The 24,317-nt window shown below is 40.3% G+C and overlaps 2 protein-coding genes across 2 annotated transcripts; one reads left to right on the plus strand and one right to left on the minus strand.

Annotated features, from left to right (window-relative positions):
- Positions 1-12,405: 12,405 nt before the first annotated feature.
- LOC119734535 (G-protein coupled receptor GRL101-like) lies at positions 12,406-19,280 on the plus strand. The gene is made up of 4 exons (XM_038208072.1): positions 12,406-12,605; positions 14,084-14,155; positions 17,917-17,994; positions 18,191-19,280. The coding sequence occupies exons 1-4, from the start codon at positions 12,406-12,408 to the stop codon at positions 19,278-19,280; spliced, it is 1,440 nt and encodes a 479-aa protein (XP_038064000.1).
- A 1,505-nt stretch (positions 19,281-20,785) lies between these two features.
- On the minus strand, positions 20,786-21,747 carry LOC119734536. The gene is made up of 2 exons (XM_038208073.1): positions 21,660-21,747; positions 20,786-21,138 (listed from the first exon to the last, which is right to left on the minus strand). The coding sequence occupies exons 1-2, from the start codon at positions 21,745-21,747 to the stop codon at positions 20,786-20,788; spliced, it is 441 nt and encodes a 146-aa protein (XP_038064001.1).
- Positions 21,748-24,317: the final 2,570 nt, after the last annotated feature.

Here is a 24,317-nt window from a genome sequence, read left to right on the forward strand (position 1 = left end):
AGATGTCAGATACCTGCATACATACATTAATTGACCTATCGCGGTAGAATCGCGTCAACGCAGCTTGTGAAATATTGTCCAATTACATGATATACAAATTGACGCAGAACGCACAAAATCCTAGACAAACAAAACTCAACTTACAAAAGTTCCATAGGGCTGTCTAAGGGGCGTGGCTAACTCGCAAACGACGATAGGTCTGTGTCCACTTAAAAAAATATATATCAGGGCAAATACTCCCGACTCTTTAAGTGCGTCCAAAATCCCATCGCCTTTTAAAAAATACCGTATTCATACGCCCCAAGTAGCTCAGTCCGATTCTTTCCAAATTTGACAACGGTAGGCCTACCACATCACACAACGCACGGCAGCCAACCTTACGTTTCTTAAACCCTCCATTTGTTGGCCTCCAAAATGCTCAAATAACAGAAAATTTCATTTTTGTGAGTAAAAATAAAATCAATAAATCATCCAGAGCCACGAATCAAACGAAGACAAAAGATTTTTGTGACCGGAACGAAGATCCGGCGACAGAAAAAAATAATAGATAAAAGGAACACAAAATCGTAACTGCAAACCCGACATTCGAACTTGGGACCTTTCGCATCACCTTCCTGTTCAATGCACCTTGAATTGAAGTATATAGACTCCAAGAACGATATTTTAAGGCATGGTCATAAATTTTGGCTTTTGATTTATATTTTGAGTTATTACACAGACAATTTATATGCAGGTGTAAAATCTTGGCGGTTGCGTCCCGGATGAAAAAAAATAGAAAAACATTTGAGTGGCCATATCATCTCATCCCCTCCTTAGGGATCGCTGCCCACGTAGATTAAACAAATTGAATGGAAGTAAATTGAGTGAGGCTTTTTCATCAATTTTTTTCAAACAAAATTTAATGATAATAAATGCAGCGGTATTAGGTAACAACGATTTTGCAGATGACGCCATAGATAATGTTACACAGCGCGCACTGTCCAAGAGTGATGATTGAGAACGCACCTGCAGTGCTGCAGCAGTCCACGCCGTTGGTATAGGTTCACGTTTTGGACCCTGTTTGTTTTTGGATTCAGCTCGTATAAACTCGAGGTCATTCAAGGGCGGATCCGGAACTTTTTTTTGGGGGGGGGAGGGCAAACAAAGCTTTATTCCCCCAAAAATGGGTCCAAACCTCACGAAGAGGCACTAGGAATCTTCATGGCATTGGTGCATGGTCGCGCAATTTTAATGCTACCCTCCGAGAATCTCATTTTCTCATTACTCAGTCTTTGCGGGTGTCAGTTGTTTCTGCGACTTACCCCCAAAAAATAAACTAAAGAACAACAACAACAAACAAACAAACTAAACAGAACAAAACAAAACAAGCGAAAAATCACGCTGCGCTATATCGGCCAGTGGCAAAAAGTGGCAACATTCTCGATCTCGATATATATGAATATCTCTCTTTCTTATTAAAAAAAAAAAAAACAATAAACAAAACAAAATATTTCATTTTTCAAAACACATACAAGCCAAAGTCGGATCGACACGAAACTCGGCAGACACTCAGAGGTTATTGTAATGCAAAATCTGAAGTTACGTCATGATGGCTGATTTTTAACGATTTTTTTAATTTTACATTTTTTTTCTGCTTCGGAAATTTCGCACTACTTTTTATCGGATCAAGTCTAAACTTGAACACAAACCAAGAAAGCATTATACGTGTGATCCTGTTTAAGTGTCGTCGTGATGACGTAATTATATGTCGAGCGACGCCATGCTAAAGGTCAATTTCTCAAAGTCGTATATCTACAGTACGTACTTGGAGAGTCGGGAGTATTGTAGTAATGTATTTTGTTTAAGGTGGACACAATTATCACAGGGATCTATGACAGTTAATGTATATCGCGCAGGCATCTGGGGTAAAGAATGTTTGGGCGGCTTGACTAATGATAAGATGGACATGTTTATGTTAACATGCAGGTGTACGTGTATCATTACGTACGTCATTTTTCAGTGCGCGCGGCCGCGCAAGCTGCGTTGGCTTGTGGTTAAGGCTCTCGCTTGGCATACGAACGGTCCGGAGTTCGAATTCCGGGTTTGCAATTACAATGAAATGAAGTATATAGACTCCAAGAACGATATTAAGCAAATTAGGTTTTGCCCTTCACCGACGTTTTTTAAACACTGTATACTCAGTGTGTTACCTCCCGAGTGAAAGTTGGAAAAAATCACTCGGGTGGGACTCGAACCCACGACCTCCTGTGTTCTTATTATAAGAACGATATTCAAAGGCATGTTCATATATTTGGCGTGTGATTTGTATTTTGGGTTATTACACAGAACATTTATGTGCAGGTGTAAAATCTTGCCGGTTGCCTCCCCGAATGAATAAATGAACATTGGAGTGGCCATATCATCTCATCCCTCCTAAGGGATCGCTGCCCACGTAGATTAAACAAATTGAATGGAAGTAAATTGATTGAGGCTTGTCCATAAATTAAACTTTTCAAACAAATGATAATAAATGCAGCTGTATTAGGTAACAACGATTTTGCAGATCACGCCATAGATAATGTTACACAGCGCAAACTGTCCCAGAGTGATGATTGAGAACGCACCTGTAGTGCTGCAGCAGTCCACGCCGTTACGTAGTAAGGTTCACGTTTTGGACCCCGTTGTTTTTGGATTCAGCTCATTCGGACTTGAGCTCCTTTGTACTTTAGCATGCAGGGACTTTAGCCAGCTAGTACAAACTGGAGGTCATTCAAGGGCTGATCCAGAACACTTTTTGGGGGGCAAACAAAAGTTTGTTCCCCTTAAAAGTGGGTCCAAATAATAATTCTCCCCCTATTTATTATAAAAAGCAAGGGGGGGGGAGGCACTAGGACTCTTCGTGGCATTGGTGCATGTTGGTGCAATTTTAATGTTGCCCCTCCCAGAATCTTATGTACTCAATCATCGCGGTTGTCAGTGTTTCTGCGACTTAGGCCTATAAAAGAAATAAACCAACAAAACAACAACAAACAAACTAAACAGAACAAAACAAAAATAGTTCGTAGGAAAAGCGTTCGCGGAAAAATTGACATTGAATTTTAAAGGGTGTCAATCGCGTTTTCAAAAAATAGTGGGGGACATACCTTGATCAAAAGTAGTGCGAGCGCGAAGCCCTTACGGCGTGGGGTCTGGGGCCTGCTTATGATCATCATTTAAACATCATTTTCGAGTTTGGAGTAATTAATCAGCTACTGAGCTAATAATTATAGGGGGACATGTCTTCCCCCCCCCCCCCCCGTCCCCACCGATTGACGCCCACCGATTGACGCCCATGTCGTTTTACATTTTGGACATTACAGTAATCCTCACTCGAGAACCAACAATAATGATGTGGCAGTTGCGGCAGGTGATGCAAAATATTCTTGAATTATATCCAGTTAACTCGGACTTGGGCTCGTTAGTACTTGAGCACGCCTGGATTAAGATAAAGTCGAGGTCATTCGGACTTCAACTCGGACTTGGGTTCGTTAGTACTTGAGCACGCTTGGATTAAGATAAAGTCGAGGTCATTCGGACTATAACTCGGACTTGGGCTCGTTAGTTCTTGAGCGCGCCTGGAATAAGATAAAGTCGAGGTCATTCGGACTATAACTCGGACTTGGGCTCGTTAGTTCTTGAGCACGCCTGGATTAAGATAAAGTCGAAGTCATTCGGACTTCAACTCGGACTTGGGCTCGTTAGTACTTGAGCACGCTTGGATTAAGATAAAGTCGAGGTCATTCGGACTATAACTCGGACTTTGGCTCGTTAGAACTTGAGCGCGCCTGGATTCAGATAAAGTCGAGGTCATTCGGACTTCAACTCGGACTTTGGCTCGTTAGTACATGAGCGCGCCTGGAATAAGATAAAGTCGAGGTCATTCGGACTATAACTCGGACTTGGGCTCGTTAGTTCTTGAGCACGCCTGGATTAAGATAAAGTCGAAGTCATTCGGACTTCAACTCGGACTTGGGCTCGTTAGTACTTGAGCGCGCCTGGAATAAGATAAAGTCGAGGTCATTCGGACTTCAACTCGGACTTGGGCTCGTTAGTTCTTGAGCACGCCTGGATTAAGATAAAGTCGAGGTCATTCGGACTTCAACTCGGACTTGGGCTCGTTAGTACTTGAGCGCGCCTGGAATAAGATAAAGTCGAGGTCATTCGGACTTCAACTCGGACTTGGGGTCGTTAGTACTTGAGCACGCTTAGATTCAGATAAAGTTGAGGTCATTCGGATTTCAACTCGTCCTGAGCTGAGGTATTTTGGAGTTCGCTTTAGGGGACAACTCAATTGACAATAACGAATATTCAACTTTTATACAGCATTACCACGAACAACTGCAACCCTCATGATAACATGATTTTGTTTTAATTTTTGAGTAAGATTTGAGGCTTTGCATGGTGGAGATACTAATAAATGAAAAGTTTGCGGAAACACCATGGGCGAATAATTCTCTTAGTTAGGTAATTATTCGCACATGGTCTTTCCGCAAACCTTTCATGTATTTTGATTTTTGTTTTCAAACACGTTCTCCCTGCGAATACACTGGCATTATCGAGTCCGATGGGAGCGGGAACCATTCTACCCTGCGAGAACTGAATGATTCTCGGGCCCCAAGTAATTTAAACTGTGTAAAGGGATTGTTTATAAAGATTGAAGAAATATTTAAGCGATGCCACATACTAAGGTCCAAGAATTCGGTATATGCTTCAAAACATGACCAAACAAAATTCAACCTTCAAATGTTTGCATAAAAAGTATAACAACGCCACCAAATAGACATTTTCAGTGATTAATTATTATTTATGCAAACATTGGTTTGAGGCAAGAAGCGATTGCCGCTGACCGACATAAATATAGCAGCGTGATTGTTCATGTGGCTCCCGCCGGGCTTGTACGCTGAGTGTCCGGTCAATGTGACTGTCCATGCACGGTAACATCGTTTGTGGCCCGCAGCCCGTAATTCAGCCCGCGGTTCAGCCCGGCGCGATTCATCACCGCGTTCAGAACGAAATTTGGAGATGGAACACCGAAGTGCACAGTTACTAATTTTCACTCGTTACTAATTCTTCGCCCTCGTGTGCTCAGGACGAGGGCAATTTTTTAAGTCTTCAATTTTTGCATCAAGACAAAAGCGAGAAATCCTTGGAGAAATTGCGAAAAAAAATTACCCGAAAGTTTGTACCCCTGTACCTTTTCGATGGACCGTTTTCGCTTCTTGCCTCAAGACCATTAATGCGCATGCGCATTATCTTTGACATCCCAAATGGAGCAGACCACACATTCTTAGGCGGTTCAATACTTTGAACAAAAAAATGTTTGGGCGTGGCAGCCCCAAGAAAATAAAATTTTGTTTCTCAACTGCTAGACGTGTGTTCAGCAAAAACCACAAAAATCCCTGCCACAAACTAAATTCGTGTTTGTCATTTAAACAGTAATTTCGGAAAGAAATATATCACCTTGTGACACGTGACCAGCGGTTTCATTGGATGATTCAGTAAAACCAACAATTGTGTTGTCAGTCAGTCAGGAGCAGAATAACGTTTTCCAATACCGACTTTATACCTTGAAGGTAATTAAATATGCATACATAAAGTAGATGTTCAGGGTTTATAAAACAAAATATCATCTCCACCCCCAACTAACAATGAGTCAGTTCTTGAAATTGATGAAGGTGAGCAATTTCAGTAAGGTTGGATCACCGCAAATGCGTCCACGCCGTCATTTTATGACTAAAAATAATTTATTTCAAAACAAAGACTAAAGTCCTTTATTCACGTTGTTCCGAGTCATTGGTAAAATGAGTTGTCCACTCGGACATAAACAAATCGATTTTGACCAAGAAAATTAAATGAGTATTTTTCCTTGCCAAAATCCATATACGGCCTCAGCATACACCTTCCTTTCTTTGGCAATGTGTTAACTATCTATTAATGGTCAATAGAAAATGTCTTAAATAAAGTACTTATTCATAAAAAGCAGAACGGATACATTGTGTGCACTAGCATACTCCTATTCAACACACAGTGCACAGTTTCAAGGCATTGTAGGTATCCATCTCGCCACTGCGAACTTCATTTTTGTTTAAAATCAATTTGGTTTCGGGCATCCATAAAAGTTAAAACCATGTTTAAGTTGAAACCATGCTAACAGAGCATACCACCGAATTATTTTTGGATTCTCTTGCTGGTTCGTTTCTTTTTGGCGGGGGGGGGGGGGGGGGGGGGAGGGAGGGAGGGCCGAGGGCCGGGTTGCAGCTGAAAAGGGCTAGTATTGTTTCCTTTTTTTAGCCAGGTTCAACCCTTTTGAATTTCTGATTTGAAAAAAAAGTTGCAGAAAATTTGAAGAAAAAAAAAGCTACATGTTAAATTGACTCATTAAACGCGCATCAGATTTATTTCAAACTCATTTGCAATCCCCTTGTTCAACCAAGTTTACCGATGTAATGTAAAAGGTCGTATTTGAAGAAGGAAACTTTTTTTTCACTTGTAGTGATTGACGACACAGCTTCAGCACTTCTACGATGGGTTGGGGTTGTTCATCGTTGTCCCTGCTGGCCACCATCGCATTCATGCTGTGTGCCATCTCGTCTGCGCAGAGAGGTAGGCATCTTCCATAAAGTGATAAAATCTTACTCTCTCCGAAAATGACACCGTTTATTATAGATTTCCCAGAAGTTCACGATTCGTTTGCTCCAACTCGACACAATTTGTAGGATCTATCCTTTTGTATTTTCACAATTTGTGGATTCATTTTACATCCCCTGATAACGATAATGAAATTATCATCTGTCTGCTCCTCTCGGATGGACTATCAATTCATCAGAAACCATGGGCGAAGACGAAAATCTTGTTGATATTAGAAGTTCGCCGGTGAATGATTAAATTTGGGCAATTACATTCATTTTGAAACTTCACTCCGTTCTAAGTACACTGTAAAAACTCCCTGGTCAAAATTGACCCAGAATCTGCGTCTATATCCGCACAACCATTTTCTGGGTCAAAATTTACCCTTTTCTGGTCAAAATGTACTTTTTTCGGGTCAAAAATGAAATTTCTCTGGATCATTTTGACTTAGAAAAGCGTCATTTTATGACCCTGAAACGGACTGTTCAGATATAGACTCATATCGGGGTCAATTTGACCCCAGAGTTTTTAGATTGTATGATACTGTACACCAGTGTTGTAGTTGAGTCACTTGAGTCGAGTCCGTCTCGGGTCGTTTGGTTCAAGTCCGAGTCACGAGTCATTTGAGTACGAGTCATTTGAGTCAACTCCGAGTCCAGATAAATATATCTTGGTCCAAGGATTGGAATGGATACACTGGAGAATAACCACAGCTATATAAGAGAAGTGCCAACCTAATCAAAACACACCAAAAAGCAGTTATATACAACAAATTATATCATGAAACCAAAAGTTTGTCAGTTTGCCTCTTTTTGGATCACTCGTTGGTATATTCCTCGAATGAAACTTTCATGCATGGACACTCAGTGGCGTACTAAGGGGAGGCCTCCGTATGCCATCCTTAATTTTTTTTTTTGGGGGGGGGGGAAGCAAGCATGAGCTTTTAATCGTTCAAACTCATTGAGTATACCCCCTCCCTAAACCCCACACCTCTGGCAAATTAAATAAGCTCTCCATGATGAGTTGGAAATAATAATATAAATCATGCTTGTATTTTTTACTCTAACATATTCAATAGACATGAGACACAATGATGTCACGCTTTGTTTACAAAGTCATGTGCGCTTTCCATTGAAGCTTGGTGGATCTCTTCCCCGTAGGAAAGCGCAAAGCATGACGTCATTACGTCTTAGGTCTATTTTCTTGAAATCAGCAAGTTTTAAGACAATATTAAAGATGTACTGTCCGAGCTGTTTAACAAATTCCCTTTTTTATCTTAATGTATAGTCATCTTGAACCTTCTGTTCTAACGATTAAAATTTTCCCTTATTTTTGACAACTGCAACCCCCTTGAGAAAAGGTTTTTGGATCGTTTTTGCGCACAAACAGATCCGCCCTGCGAGCAGACTGGTTGCCTGTCCCCAGAATTATGATCGTTTCTGATATAGAGGCGGGAACCAGTCGACGAGTGTCGGGGCCGCAAATAATTCAAAAGTGTGAAGTAAATATTCCAAAACTATTTGGTGTTTTCTCGTGTTGATGCTCGAAAATGGCCCGGACAGAACATCTTTAAAAAAAAATCTTGGTTTATAGACAATTATTTTGCTTATATCTTGGGGCATAGGTCGAGCCGGGTTGCAATGGAAGTTGGTGCATGATGTCACACTGATCACTGAAGGCCGTGTAAAATATCAGTCTGACTTGGGACACAATGACACCGGTCACAAAAAGAAGAACATTCCAATCATTCAAAGATTGACCTCAGAGGAAGTTTCATTTTGTGTAACGAGATGGAAACCATTTCTCACCTTGAGATTCTACAATCCAATCAACGATGACAATAAGTTGGTTCTTTTCATTTTTGTGCCGTAACAGATTTTCCCCCTCATGGCTGTGAGCAATCGTTATATTCCGCTTTCTGTGATGGCGATTGGAATCTTGAAAGCATCCAAAGGATCGACCATAGAATCTTCGAGCTGTAAGAAACAAGCCTACAGTTTACATGTTAGATGAAACATTTCGCACATTTAAACTGTTTAAAAAATTCAAACTGCTAAAGTGAACTCTTATTTTCTTTATTCTGTCATTGGTTCTTCTCATATATAAATAACAATGAGAAGAATCGAAATTAATTGGTAAAATTAATTTCCTCTGCAACACAATAACGGAAGACAGTAATACCAGGATTTTCAATGAGAACCAAGAACCGTCGTGTGCCTGTCAGAAGGGCGTATGCGCCCTCACGTGCGAACGCGAAATCACCCAAATCTAGTAGACTGGTTGCAGAACATTGCGTCAATTTTAATAAAATTTCAACATTTTCATAAGAAATTGACTCAATTTTTTCCAAAAATTATGCTTCACACGTGTGATCAATTTAAAATGTTATAATACGCGCGGGAGAACATTGGATTTATAATTTGCGAGGAGCTTGGGAACCGTTGGAGCTTTTCAATGCAATGTTAAAAGTGGTGTTTTTTTTTTAGGTCAGAACGTTCGTATGCTTTTCTGCCGGGCACACGATGTACCCAATTTGACGGATTGAGATAAATTGTGTGCATTACAATTAAAGTATACATTAAATTCGCGTTTAAAAATCATGGTCATCAATGTTCGAAATTGAAATACTAGGTTTATCCGAAGCTGTGGCCAAGATATTATGGTCTCCTTGCGCTGTTTGCAAAGTCGGACAATGTCCAGCGGTTAGACTCTCGTGAACTTTTTCCAGCCAGTGCAGGTACATGAGTCGCTGTCGTCTCCTGCTCGTTTACCCTCGATCTTTCCATTGAGGGCCAAATCTTTGAATTTTCCTTTTTGAATGACTCGTCCCAGGAAGTGTATAAGTGTCGGTTCAAAATGGTTGCCATCAGCTACCAAGATCAGACGTTCCAGTGCGTTGCAGAACCGCCCGGTTGGACACTCTGTCGACCCATGTAGTTCGCAGCATCTCCGCAAAAGCCAGGGAAAATATGTCTGGTGATAAAACGCATAATACTTGCCTCACAGCGCTCTTTATCTTCACATACTTCACTCAAGACGCCATTCGGTCTTACTGTCTGTTAGGAGACTTCCTTTTATCATGTTCTTAATCAGCTCTATGCACCTGTCTGTCAATGCAATATCGAGTGCGTCGATAAGCATTTCGACCATGGGTTCATGGCGCACTCAGTCGAATGAAGATTGCGTTTCGCGTGTCTTTATCCGGTGTGAAGCCGTACCGCTCTTCTACGGTTCTTCGTTCTCGCAATCTGTCCAGCATGATACGAAGGACTAGTTTCAAGAAATGACTCATTAAGCTGATCGTTCGATGTCGTTTGCATCCCGTTACTCGCGGTTTTTCTTCGGAAAAATGATGTACACAGATTTGCAAATCTCATGGGGAAACCGACCTTCGTCGTAGATTCTGTTTGCAAGCCGCGTTAACCGATCGACACCGATGTCACCCAGTACGACGAGCATCATCTACGACGACTCCATCTTAACCAGCTGCCTTGCCAGTCTCCAGCGCCTTCACTACCTCGTCCGTGCACCCTTCCGAACCGTCGGTCTCTCTCCCCTGTTATCTGCGAATAGATCATCGACTTTTGCCACCTCATCAGGATCCCCTTCTGTTCCACAACGATGATGCCGTCCTTCGCCTCGAACAGCTTCGCCTTTTCTTCGCCCGTCACCTGCAGAATCGTATCGTGCATCTTCTGTGGGTCTACTCGTTCAAGCGCTTCGATGTCTGCACACCGGCTGTTGTAAAACTCTTCTTTCGCTTCTCAGCAGAGAGCACGGATTTACGATTCCGGCGCCGTTTTACTTTTCTCTGTTCGTCCATCAGCTCCAATATCCGATGGGACGTCATTCAGTTGTGATTTGCCGCCCTGATAGTTCGCAGTAGCACCTGATCATCGACTTCTGTAAACCGGTTGAGTGAGCTTCAGGAAATCTTCTTCTAGCTCGATGGTGTTGGCATCACTCTCCTTAGATTCCATCCTGTCTCGGACTTTAAAGCCCGAGTCCATCATTTGCAGCTATCAAAAAAAGTAACTGGCGTAATTACTGTTGAAAAACATACTGGTTGAAAGATAGTAAGGGGACTAAACTCCCTGCGAAATTTTTCTTTCTGGCAAGCTCTCATTTTGAAGAAATCAACGAAAGAAGGCCTGTCCAACGGTGCATCTTAAGAAGCATCGTAGGAACATTTAAATTAGTAGTTCGTTTTGTTACTCGGCGCAGCGCGCACAAGCATTGGAACGACGCACAGGCGCGCGCGGTTGCTATAATTCGTCGGATCAGTGTGCGACATCGCGTAAAGCTGCAATTCAAACAATTCGAAACATGATTTAGCAACTTTTGATTTGAAATTGAGATCCTAGAATGCTGTTTTTCTCGGAAAATAAAGTTGAAGCTGAGCTGAAACTTCATCAAGTAAGTTGTTGTAAGTTGCACTAATTACAAATGATGGACTATTATAAATAGCTTTAAGTTATAGTCCATCATTTGTAATTTGTGCATTTTGTTCGTTTGCAGCAACAAGTGTTCAAAATCTAATGAAGGATACTGAACAACTAACCTGATGAAGTTTCAGCTCAGCTTCAGCTGTGTATTCCGAGAAAACAGCATTCTAGGATCTCAATTTCAAATCAAAAGTTGCTGAATCATGTTTTGAATTGTTTTGAATTGCAGCCATACGCGATGTCGCGCACTGATCCGACGAATTATAGCAACCGCGCGCGCCTGTGCGTCGTGCCAATGCTTGCGCGCGCTGCGCCGAATAACAAAACGAACTACTAATTTAAATTTTCCTACGGTGCGTCTTAAGACGCACCGTTGGACAGGCCTTCTTTCGTTGATTACCTCAAAATGATAGCTTGCCAGAAAGATTAATTTCACAGGGAGTTTAGTCCACTTACTATCTTTCAACCAAGTATGTTTTTCAACAATAATACGCCACTTACTTTTTCGGATGGCTGCAAAATTAGTAGTTCATTTTGTTATTCGGCGAAGCGCGCGCAAGTATTGGCATGACGCACAAGCGCGCACTGTTGCTATATTTCGTCGGATCAGTGCGCGACATCGCGTAGCTGCAATCGGCTCAGTGAGAATGCGTCTCGGACGCTGAATTCAGCCGCAATTCAAAACATGATTCGGCAACTTTTGATTTGAATTTGAGATCCTAGAATGCCGTTTTTCTCGGAATATACAGCTGAAGCTGAGCTGAAACTTCATCAGGTTAGTTGTTCAGTATCCTTCATTAGATTTTGAACACTTTTGTTGCTTCAAACGAACAAAATGCCTAATTACAAATGATGGACTATATCTTTAAATCAATTATTTCAATTTGTTGTTTACTAATTACTCATTAAAATAATAGCTACCTAATGCAAAAATGTACTCAAAACTTTAGCTTGGGCGTTATAATCCAACTTGGCATGGCTTTGGCTATGCTCATTGCAAGCTATGTTTTAAAGATTTGAAATTTCATTGCTACAGTTAGTGATGAAAAATCTTTGGAATGACTAATTATTAATGGACAACCTAAGGTACCATTAATTGGCATACCTCCTTTTACCGCACTGTCCACAGCTGCGACAGCACATTCCTCGACAGCTTTACTCACCACTTATTCAGCAAACTTGGAAAAAGAGGTTTTTTGGTCTTTGTTTTGCAATCAATGGTGTTCAATTTTTGCACAGCAGCCCGTTGTTTTTGGATTACCTTTTTTTTCATACACCCTGAACATCGATACGCGGTAGTCCGATTATGTCAAGGATGTCCTGCGTGACCAGCAAATCCCTACCGGGTGAGGCACCCACACCCCCGATGAAGCGGCCTGGCTTCCCTTTACGCCGTTGTGTCTGCTGTTCGAATAGGACGTCGTGGTCATGTTCTTGGGGAGAATACAGAGGTAGAAACCCCAGCTCCTTTCCTCCGAGTGTTTTGAAGACGAGTCACTACCTCGACCCTGGACCGTACTTATAGCAATGTCCGCTAACTGGACCGTTGAGTGCTGCTGTTGGTTTTGCCACGTTGACGTATGACCCATCCGCCAGCACCCTCATCGAGGTGTGGTTGGCACATCAAGTTCTCATCCATCTGCCTCATGCTGCTGCCCGTGGTGGTTGCTTTTAACCCCTAGCTGGGGCGGGGGGGATGGTTTGGGGCTTATACTTTACTGTCGCACACCTGATCGCCATGAGCCTCTGTGCTTAATCGAAACCAGGGGCCCCCGGGCTCACACCTCAGCCACGTCCGTGTAGATTACTCTTATATTGATCTCCCCCCCCCCCCCCCCCCGCCCCCACCTCCCCCCCCCCCCCCCCCCCAGTGTTGGGATATATGGAATGCAATAATGAACGCATGAGTGTTATAAATTGCACTGTAAATGCAAGTGTAATACGTGTGTATCGGAATGGGACAATTATCTGAATCAATAATTACTAGTTCTGTCCAACCCACCAATGCATTTTGTTATCGTTCCACGCTTGTCTACAGGCGGCTATATGGTGGCAATATAGTACATCTGGAGCCAGGCATATTCAACGGATTTTCTCGTCTCCTAGGGCTGTAAGTGTTTAGTACCTATTATGGGCGTTTGAGTTTGTGGCTTAAAAGACCCGCCCTGTGAGTAGCCTGGTTCCCGATCCCTACGTTATGTATCCTGTTATGGATGTTTCTAGATTAATAGGTCTTAATGGGTTTTGCATAGATATTCTGAGCCAAGTGGCACATGAAAAAAAAGCAAATGAAAGGCCCAATGGGTCCCTACGTTATGGATCCTGAGAGGAGCAGGAACCAGTCTACACTGCAAGAAATGAAATACCGACAGGCGTATTTGTGAAACTAAACGAACTAAGGCCGACTTTTATAGAAAATAATTTTGTATTGCACGGGAAAAGGCAATGGCAAATGACATTTTATTCAGGGCTCTATTCGAAAAAAAAAAGCCACTTCAATCTGTAATGAATTATGTAAGAGTAACTTTCACCACGTTATGGCATGAATCGGAATGATAAAAGATGCGTTCCTTATGCTATTTTCGAGTTTCCCCACGACAAATATTTGTTATTTTTTCAATCAATACTTTTCTAGCAATATCAATAGTTACTCACTTTTGAAAGAGATATCGAACAACGAAATCCACCCATGATTAGTTATTCAATTATTTCTTCACATGATTCGAATTATTTTCGGATCTCGCAGGGCGGGCTCATTACTTTTTGCGCAAAATGAAAACCCAGAATTCCTTCACCCAAACCGGATTTTTTTTCCGCTCGAACTAATTATGCACATTGAAAATTCGTCTTGAGGAAAGAAAAAAACTTCTCTTGGTGCACGGGTATGATGCAACTTTAATTTTACCAAGTAATATTAAGAGTGTTTTTCCCTATTGTAATATAACTATTTGGTACAATATTTCAACTTTGCTGTTCTTCATTTGATTCGACAGTGGCTTGGTGGATCTTCCCCTTGAGTCGATTTCCGCAGGTACATGGAATGGACTCTCCAATCTCAACATCCTGTAAGTTTGGATATGGTTCGGATATATCCAACATTAAACTTTATTGTCGTTGTTGATGAATAACTGATGCAACGAATATGGTTGTAAATTGATTTAAACTCGTTAAGATATGTTAGCGGTTTAATCAGAATCACACAAGACCCTGTCCAATGGCATTTCATTCCCTGTATAGTCTTTCGTGTTATTTTTTCTTGTGCTATTCCCCTCAACACGTTTTCAGAGTCACGGCAAATATATAAACAACAAAACACACACACAAAAACCCAGTTCAATACGATTGGTTTTTAATAATCAGGTATTCATGTAATTTATCCGATTTTTGTCTTTATTGCGCATGTTCTCTTTAGTGCCAGCACTGATATGCTTGAGTTTATTTTGGGGTAATTAACTTCTTCCGCATAATCTTTGTTTATGTATTTATTACTTACTTTGCAACACTTCCTTTGATGTAGAATATTCTAATTCAAATGTTGATTTTTCACGAATTAATCGTAACGCCCTATTTTGTGGGAGAAATGAATAAATCTAAATCTGTCCAATGTTTCAAAAAAAATGAATGGGAAATCTACGTTCATACCGTACAGGCAATTTAACTGAATTGCAAGCTATTTGAATTGTATTCAATCTCACACTAAAACATATCAATCTCACAATAAAAAGCTGTTTCAGCAACAACAATATTGGATCACGGGCAATGTCTTTACGGCTCCTTTTTTAAGTATAGTTTGCAGAATTGCAGTTGTCGCTAAATTACCTTTACTGATGTTTCTACATACATGTATTGCATATGAACCAAACGTCTTAATCGGTTTTGTATAGACATTCTAAGCCAAAGGGCACATGATAAAAAAAAAGCAAATGAAAGGCTCCGATGGATCCCTACGTTATGGATCCTGAGAGGAGCAGGAACCAGTCTACACAGCAAGAAATGAAATACTGACAGGCGTGTTTGTGAAAACTAAACTAACGAAGGCCGATTTTTATAGGAAATAATTCTGTATTGCGTGGAAAAAAGGCAATGACAAATGGCTATTTTATTCAGGGTTCTATTTGAAGAAAAAAAAGCCACATCAATCTATAATGGATTATGTATAGAAACTTTCACCACGGCGTGGCGTGATTCAGAATGATAAAAGATACGTTCCCCATGCTATTTTGGAGTTTCACCACAAAAAATAATTATTTTTTCAATTGCTACTTTTCCAGCATCGTTACTCGCTTTTGAAAGAGACATCGAACAACAAAATCCACCGATGATTAGTTATTGAATTATTTGTTCACATACTTTGGCTCTCGCAGGGCGAGCTCATTACTTTTTGCACAAAATGAAAACCCGGAATTCCGTCACCCAAATCGGATGGTTTTTTTTCGAGCAAACAAATTATACACATTGAAAATTCGTTTTGAGAAATAAACCTTCTTTAAGAGAACAAGTTTGATGCAACTTTAATTTTGCCAAATAATATTAAGAGTGTTCTTCCCTATTGTAATTATAACTAATTGGCAGAATATTTCAACTTTGCTGTTCTTCATTTGATTTGACAGTTACTTAAAGAATCTTCCCCTTGAGTCGATTCCCGCAGGTACATTTTCTGAACTGTCCAATCTCCAATATCTGTAAGTTTAGATATGGTTCGGATGTATTCAAACTCTTGTTGTTGATAAATAGTTGATGTAACGAATATGCTTGTAAATTGACTTTAAGCTTGTTAAGATATCTTAGCGGTTTAATCAGAATCACACAAAGATTACCCTGTCCGATGGATGTTCAATCCTTGTAGTCATTCATATAATATATTTTGCTAAGCCCCTCAAAGCGTTTTCAGAGTCACGGCAGATACTATGCAATAAAACACACCCAAAAAACCCAGCTCATAACCATTCGTTTTTAATAATCAGGTATTCATTTTAATTATCCGATTTTTGTCTTTATTGCCCATTTTTTTTTTATTGCCGGCACTAATGTGCATTTAATTATTTTTCGGGGGCAATTAAATTCTTCCACGTAATCTTTGTTCATGTATTTTTATTTGACTTTGCAGAATATTCTAATTTAATTGCTGATTTTCCACGAATTAATCTTAACGGCCCTCTTCATGGGAGAAATAAAGTAATCTAAATCTGCCCAATGTTTCAATAAAAATGAGGAGGAAATTTACGTTCATACCGTACAGGCAATTAAACTGAATAGAAAACAAATAATTTCAATTAGAAACAGTGCGTTTAACACAAAGAAACCTTTACATATTTTGCAGTGTATTTCAGCTTTGTTTATAGGCCTATTCTCCTTTTGATTCGACAGTTATTTGGAAAATCTTCCCCTCGTGTCGATCCAGGCTGGCTTTCTTGATGGACTCTTCAATCTCACACAGCTGTAAGTTTTGATAGAATTTCTGATGTCACAAAAGATACTCAAATGTTTATTAGCATTGCAAGCTATTTTAATGGGAATCAATCTCACACTGAAAAAGCTGTTTCAGCAATTCTTTTTTTCATTTTCGATCATGGGCAATGTCTTTACGACCTCATTTTTAAGTATAGTTTGCAGCAGCATTGCAGTTGTTGCTAAAATTACTCTTCCTGCATGACTTAACTACAGCGCGTCCCAAAATATCCGCAACTTATTTTTGCAAGGTTAGCGTCTGCGCGGAAACACGTACCACCGATATACCATTGTCATTTTAAAGCTGAGAATTTTAACTTTATCCCTGACGAGTATTGGTTTGATTTTTAAAAGAGTTTTAAAATTATTTACGTTCATAATAAAGGCATTTCGAAAACAACTGATTTCAAGGAAAATCAATGATGCGGTACATCAGATGCAAACTCGAGTCAACAAGCTGTTGAAATAACAAAAAAACAATTGATTTATACTAAAAACACATTGAACTTGAAACGACGAGCAATATTGTGAATTATTTAAGGTAAAGCACAGGCGTGGATCGAAAAGAAAAGGAAACACAGAACGTAAAAGGCAACGAGATCGTCACATCATGAACATGATGAAGCATTTCCACATTTGAAAAAAATGCGCATGATTGATTTTCCTTGAAATCGGTTGAGTCTGTTTTGACGTGCCTTTATGTGAACACGAATAATTTCAAAACCCTTTGGAAAATCAAACAATACCTACCAGGGATAAAGTTAAGATTCCAAGTTTTAATATGATATAAAAAATAATGGCGGTACGTGTTTCCGCGGCGACGCTAGAGCCTCGCAAAAAAATGTTGCGGGTGTTTTGGGACGCGCTGTAGATACACGTATTGCACAAGAACCACAGGTCGTAGTGGTTTTGTATACACATTCTGAACCAAGCGGCACATGCTAAAAATTTTTTAAAAAATTACAGGCCCCAATGGATAGAATTGGAAATTTGGATTTTACGTCCGTTTTGTTATCAGTAAGCTTTACTTCAACCCTCACAATATGTGCAAGGCACTTAGTATGGCCTACAAATATTTGAACCTATTTAAAAATTATTGCTATCATATACAAAAATAACATTGATCCCAATTCCAGAAAATTGGTGAAAAAAAAGATGTCCAAAAAGATTTCGCAAAAGTTATATCTCAAAGTTAAGATAAATACCTTTTATTAAATTTTTATAACGAGGCAAAGTCTCGATGGATCCATAGTTAAACAGATGAAATATTTAAAAGAGAATTAATGCCCCAGACAACTGGTTGCTTAGAATATGGGTTTGGAGTATGCCTGTTTTAAGTGTCACATCAAGACCATGTTTCATTTCTGATCTTTTTCAGTGTACTGTTTAACATATCAGGCACTTTGACTAAGCTCGATAAGTTCGCCTCTGACGAGTTACCAGCCTTGCAAAAAGCGTAAGTCATAAAATCGATTTCAATAGTTTTATGAAACATAGATGAAGCTGCCTGGGGAAGTGATGTTCATCCCATACCAAATTCTTATCCAATTCACGACAGCGTTAGGCTAAATGCTATGTGCAGTTCTGTCCAAAAATGTCTTAATACATTGTGTGTAGTCTTCAATAAACTTTTTTTTAAATTACATTTTCAGATACGTTGATGACTACCGTCTTTGTTGTGCCTTATCCAAGTTGCAGCATTTTTCTATCGAGCAAGATTGTTTAACTACAAAGCCTAAACCAGCTTTGAATCTGTGCGACAGCCTTATGCCAAATAACATACTGCGAGCGGCGTTGTGGGTTTTGGGAATGAGCGCGCTTATTGGTAATTTCTCTGTCCTGATTTGGAGGCTTATGCAGAAAGGGGACGGAGGGGGTAAAAAGACACTCTCATTTATGGTAGGAAATCTGGCTATCGCGGACTTCATGATGGGTGTGTACATGTTAATCATAGCTGGTGCAGATCTTACATTTGGCGAGGACTACTTTCTTGTGGCTCCTGAGTGGCGCACCAGCGCATTGTGCAAACTTGCTGGAGTTCTGTCAGTTCTGTCCAGCGAGGCTTCGGTGTTTTTTGTGACACTCATCAGCGTAGACTGCTTCTTAGGCATTGTGTTTCCGTTGAAAAGATTCTCTCTGGGAGGAAAATCAACAACAATCATCATTGGTATCTTATGGTTTCTGGCACTTTGTCTGAGTATCGTGCCGACACTTTCATTTGGGTCTGATTCTGATATATATGGACTTTCGGATGTTTGTATCGGCCTGCCCCTTACCACTAAGGCATCTGATGTGATATTGAGAAGGTCGACGGAGTCTTTGTTTTGGGTTCACGGCTTTGAAAGTGCCCACGCCACAGGTGAGAAACCATCTTGGATCCTGTCAATCGTTCTCTTCCTTGGGGTCAATCTAGTTTCTTTTCTTCTTGTCCTGTGTTGCTACGTCGCCATCTTCATCAGTGTCAAGCACACAAGAAGTACTGTCGGAGTGAATGCCCACAGGGAGCGTGATTTTAAAATGGCGGCCAAGATGGCGCTGATCGTGATGACGGATTTCTGCTGCTGGATGCCTATAATCATCCTGGGGATTCTGTCTCAGACGGGAACAGTCACTCTATCCACCGAGGTGTATGCATGGGTTGTGGTTCTGGCTCTACCAATCAACTCGTCCCTGAATCCTGTCCTTTACACTTTCCTCACAGTTTGTTGCGCGACTAAACCAAAAGTAAAACACCGAAAGTGAATCAAACAAACCAAAATCGCAACAAAGTTCAACAAAGTGCAGTGGCGGATCTACGGAGGGAGGGGTGGAGTAGGCGGTCTCTCTCCTCCTCCTCCCCCCCCCCCTCCCACCGCAAAAAAGGGAAAATTATGCACAAAATGTACATGCTAGGGCCCCCCCCCCTCCGACAGCTACACACCCCTCCCCTTGAGCCAGAGCTGAATCTGTCCCAGCAAACATACACATTGCAAAGGTTTGCTCGAAGCATATAATGTGTTATTACCAAAGTGACTCATACCTGGGGAAAATAATGAAAAATAGCCGTGGCTTTGAGCTGTGAAAAGCCAAGGCGAAACCGTACCTTGGTATCAAGGCCCCAGGTACGGTTTTTTTTAATCCACATTTCATTAATGTTTATGACATTAAGACGTCCGGTTTCACGAAATCATCAATTTTGTAAAAGCTGGGTGCTGTAAAATTTCAATTTCTTTCATTGACTAAGGATATAGCAAACTGCTCATTCATACTCACTGTGAATGCTTACAGCTAAATAAAGCCGATAATTAAAAAAGGATTCTGCCGATTTACTTGACCACAAGCTTACAGATATGACGTGTGCTGTTTATGCATGATTGCGCAATCTTTCCATTTTATGCTACACGTACGTGTGATTGTTGGACGAGTTTGTTCAGTTTGGAGGTATTTTCTGTCAATTTTTGCTGAAATGGGACGATCAAAGGTGTCTTCAGAAAACATTCAATGCGGGCGACTACACGTGAAATCAACAGCCTACCTCGTTCCCATGTGTCGCGAGCAGTACGCTCCCACCACTCCTTCCTCTCTCATGTCACCTGGTATTACATCAAGATGTTCAAAAACCTTGCACATTTATGCAAATTAGGAAAAGTCTGGTGCCTTGGCTGTGCTTTAAATCAGTCTTTGTTTTTGTGTGCGGTGCATGGGGTAAAAACAGAATCAATATTCGTCGCGGCGTGAGATCCGAGAGCATAACTTTCAAGTTCAAAGTTAAAATGTTACAATCTCATCTGATAGCCATATATGCAGTCATGATTGACTCATTGTGACCCTTTTGATGATGGAGTTCCAACTCTGCCTGTCCAAAGTTGACCGGTAGGCTGAGGGCAGAGACATGCCTGTCAGCTCCTTTAATCCATCGGTACAGCGGAGTTTCTTAGCTGTCTGCCGCATGAATGACTGCTTTCAACATTTCCTTGAACAATAATCTTCTCCAGATTATCTCCTTCTCATCTTGAAACATGGCCCAAATACTACAGTTTTGTTTGTCAATCCTCTGGCCCACGGTGGTCGTATCGTCCCCAATCAACTTTCTGACGTAATCATTTCTCTTCCGCTCCTTCCGTGACAATATTCTCAACATCTTCCGCTAGCACCACATCTCGAAAGCATTCATTCTGTTTCTGCCTGCCTTTTCAACTGCCCATGTTTCAGACCCATAGGTGGCAATCGGGACAATATGAGCATTCAAGACTTGGATTGGTGTGGTTCTAGAAATTCCTCTGTCCTTCCATTATGTCGGTGAGGGCGAAGGCTGCTGACCTTGCCTTCGCGAGACGTCTTTTGATTTCTTGAGAGCTTCCGCCATCACTGACAATTAGGGAACGCAGGAAGTTGAAAGTCTTGACAACTTCAATGTCCTCGCCATCATCTTGTAATTGCTGGTCTGTCACTCCTCCACTCATCGTAACGTTTGTCTTCCTAACGTCGAGGCACAGTCCGTATTCCTCACTGGTCCGTTTGATTCGGTCAATCTGGTCTTGGAGTTCTGCTGCTGTTTTAGCAATCAAGGTGGTGTCGTCTGCATATGTGAAGTTTGTTTCTCTGACGATCCGATTGATACCTGTCCCACAAAACCATCTAGAGCTTTCCTCGTCATGTATTCTGCATCCCTATAATGCATCCCTGACGCACTCCTTGCCCAATTGAGAACCACTCGCTGTCTCCGAACTCTGTTCTTTCGGTGGCTTCCTGACCTTGGTTTAATGCTCTGATCAGTGTGATCACAATGTGCAGAGAAACCCATTTCCTTCATGATAATCCACAGCTTCGGATGTTGAACACATTCAAATGCCTAAGAATAGTCAGTAAAGCAGAGGAACAAGGGTTGTCGAAATTCCTGATGTTTTTCCATTCGATTCTTCAAATTTTCCCATCTGATTCCTTGTCCCTCTTCCTTTCCTACATCCAGCTTCTTCGGATGGTAACTCAGTATTATTATAAGCAAAATGGAAAAGGGGGAGTGATTTTTCAGTTGGAGTGCACATTAATTCAAATTGAACGTTAAAATACTGAATGTACGTTGAAATAAAACATACACGATATAAATCCATTACTTGCTATTGATGTGTCGAATCAGGATACAGGAAGCAAGTTTCCCACAGGGTTTAATATTGGATGCGTAGCTGAAAATAAAGTAATCCCTGGGGAAGAGGTTGATCAACTCCGCCATTGCATCACTCGATGATGTAAGTTCCTTTTTCCTAATTCTAACAAGCCATCAATTTTCAAACGGCAGAAGTTACCAATGAGCCATTATGCGATGAATTTTACCCCAAAGCATGCATTATTTGGCGAATTTCAATAGTTTATACTCTTAATTAATGTATGGTGATAATTTAAATTATCACAATTTCAAACGGTCATGTAGGTCTACGTCCTACAACAACTTAGCGCGCTGCTGCTGTGATATCACGTCAGGCAAACACTTTACAGTTTTAAGGATTATGAATCCAAAATGTGGCTCTATACTCATTAATTTAAAAAAAAAAGAGGTTGTGCTTAAAGATAGTTCACTGACTTGTCGGATACTGAATCAATTAACGAAGGATTGACGCAAAACTGAACCGAAATACCAGTCAGTTTCAAATGCTAAGAAAGCTGTAACACTGTATATATGTACATACATGCACTACCCATATACTTATTGCACTAACCACTACTTATTTTGCTTATGTAAATTCACATATGCCAAAAAGAAAAAGAAAAAAATCCATGTGCCTAAAAAATAGACCTTCATAATTTTTTACATTTTTGTGAGAATTATTTCTTTTTTTCATTCTTTGCATGAAGATTGACATTGCGAGAAGCTTGTGATTGTTAGATTTGAAATAAAGGGCCAATTTTTTTTATATCGTGGGCCTATGAAGTGTAATTTCAATATGACCGTCAACTAATTAATGCAATATTTTGAAACGAATGGTATAGGAAGTTTCGCATTGCTTACGCCTTTTGCTGTATAAAATGCTGTGGTTATGAAGTCGATATAAATAATTTGTTGATGTACTGTGGCTTAAAAGTACTGAAAACGGAGAATGTAATCTCATGTGTTCTTTATACATTTATTGAAAATTATAATCAGTGTTAATACATGGTGAGTAAAAAAAAAAGCGGAGCCCAAAACCCCCAAAATCTGATATTTCATATTTAAAAAACTATGTAGCCTAAAAAATTATAACGACTGGAAAGCCGATTCATAAGCTACTTTTAGATGACAAAAATTACTGAAATTGCTCAATCGGTTTAGAGAATATTATCACCGTTTAAACGCAATGACCCTAAAACCTGTTTCGTCCAAAAATAAAGCAATTTATTGTGTATTCTGATTGTTGGGAACAACAAAGAAGATGACACAGAATACTTGTCTCAACACCTGTCAACAACTGTAGTATACTGATCTTGATTAACAACTTGTTAGGCAAAGAGTGTGATACATAAAATCCACTTTTGTTTTAAAGACGGGCCTACAAAAGGACTTTGTTGAATATTGTTAACTTTTAAACTGAGACTTTATCGCTGGTGATGTTTGAAGACAATTGACGACGATTCTTGAAATCGCATCTTAGAACGAAAGAGGTTTTAGGGTCATTGTGTTTAAAGGGTGATATTCTTCGAAGGGATTGATCAATTTCAGTATTTTTTTCATCTAAAAGTAGATTGTGAAATTTGCTTTCCAGTCGCTATTATGTTTGGTGCTACATATTTTTTTAAATATGAAGTATAATTTTTGGGGTTTGGGGTTCCGGGTTTTTTTTACTCGCCCTGTATCGATTCATTTGAGCATGGAAAGAAAAAGGAAAGCACTGCAGGTGATTGATTAAAGAGAAGTTTAACACTTGCTAAGAAAAATAATTCTGTCCATGACTGTGTGAGCTTCACATGGATGAGAAATCATTGTTAGAAAAAAAAATGCTTAAGGAACAAGTTTATTCTGCTAGGTTAGTGATGTTAAAAAAATGTGGCTCTCAGAAATAAAAGCTGTATAAATGTAAAAAGATGTGTAAGATTCATGAATTGAGTGTCCCTCCGCATGTCTGTCTAAGCTCGTTTAGATTAAGAAAGTGAGGACTACATCTGTGCAATGAAACACAATGGATGCTTATACTCCCAAATGGCAGTCTAGCTGAAAGCTCCCAGAAAACACAATGAGATTATTAAAAAGGATAACCAATGGATGTAGATGAGCACTTTAACGGGAAAACTATTTTGGAAAATAATGTAACCGATAGCGTAATTTTTATTCCTAGGAGGGTTAGGGGCAATGTCATGAATAATTCATGTTTATCCATGAGAACGGACAATGACATCAACAGTATTGTTGTTAGTTACTCAACTAGTTAAAATACATTAAAGCATTTTAAAGAACGGTTGTCGTCGAGCTACCACACAGTAGCCTAGTGGATAGCGAGATGAGCTATGGATACAAAGATCCCTGCTTCGAATCCACGTCGTCGCTGCTCATTTTCATCAGCTATTTTTCTTCTCCAAATTTATCACTGAGATAATTTTAAATTAAGGGGAAAATAGAATGAGAACCTAAGTCTTGCTTAGCATATTTTTTTGTGCTTAGCAACGCCATGAAATTGGCCCCGGTCTCAAACTTCACAGATTTTATACTCCTATATGGAGACAATTGTAGTAAAGTGTCTTGCCCAAGAACACAAGCACCATGTTCCCCGACAGGATTCGAACCCACGTACCACGGCACACGAGTCGAACACCGTTACCATTGGACCACAGTGC

The sequence above is a fragment of the Patiria miniata genome, unplaced genomic scaffold, assembly GCF_015706575.1.
Source record: "Patiria miniata isolate m_02_andy unplaced genomic scaffold, ASM1570657v1 HiC_scaffold_27, whole genome shotgun sequence".
In the NCBI taxonomy this organism is placed as follows: Eukaryota; Metazoa; Echinodermata; class Asteroidea; order Valvatida; family Asterinidae; genus Patiria; species Patiria miniata.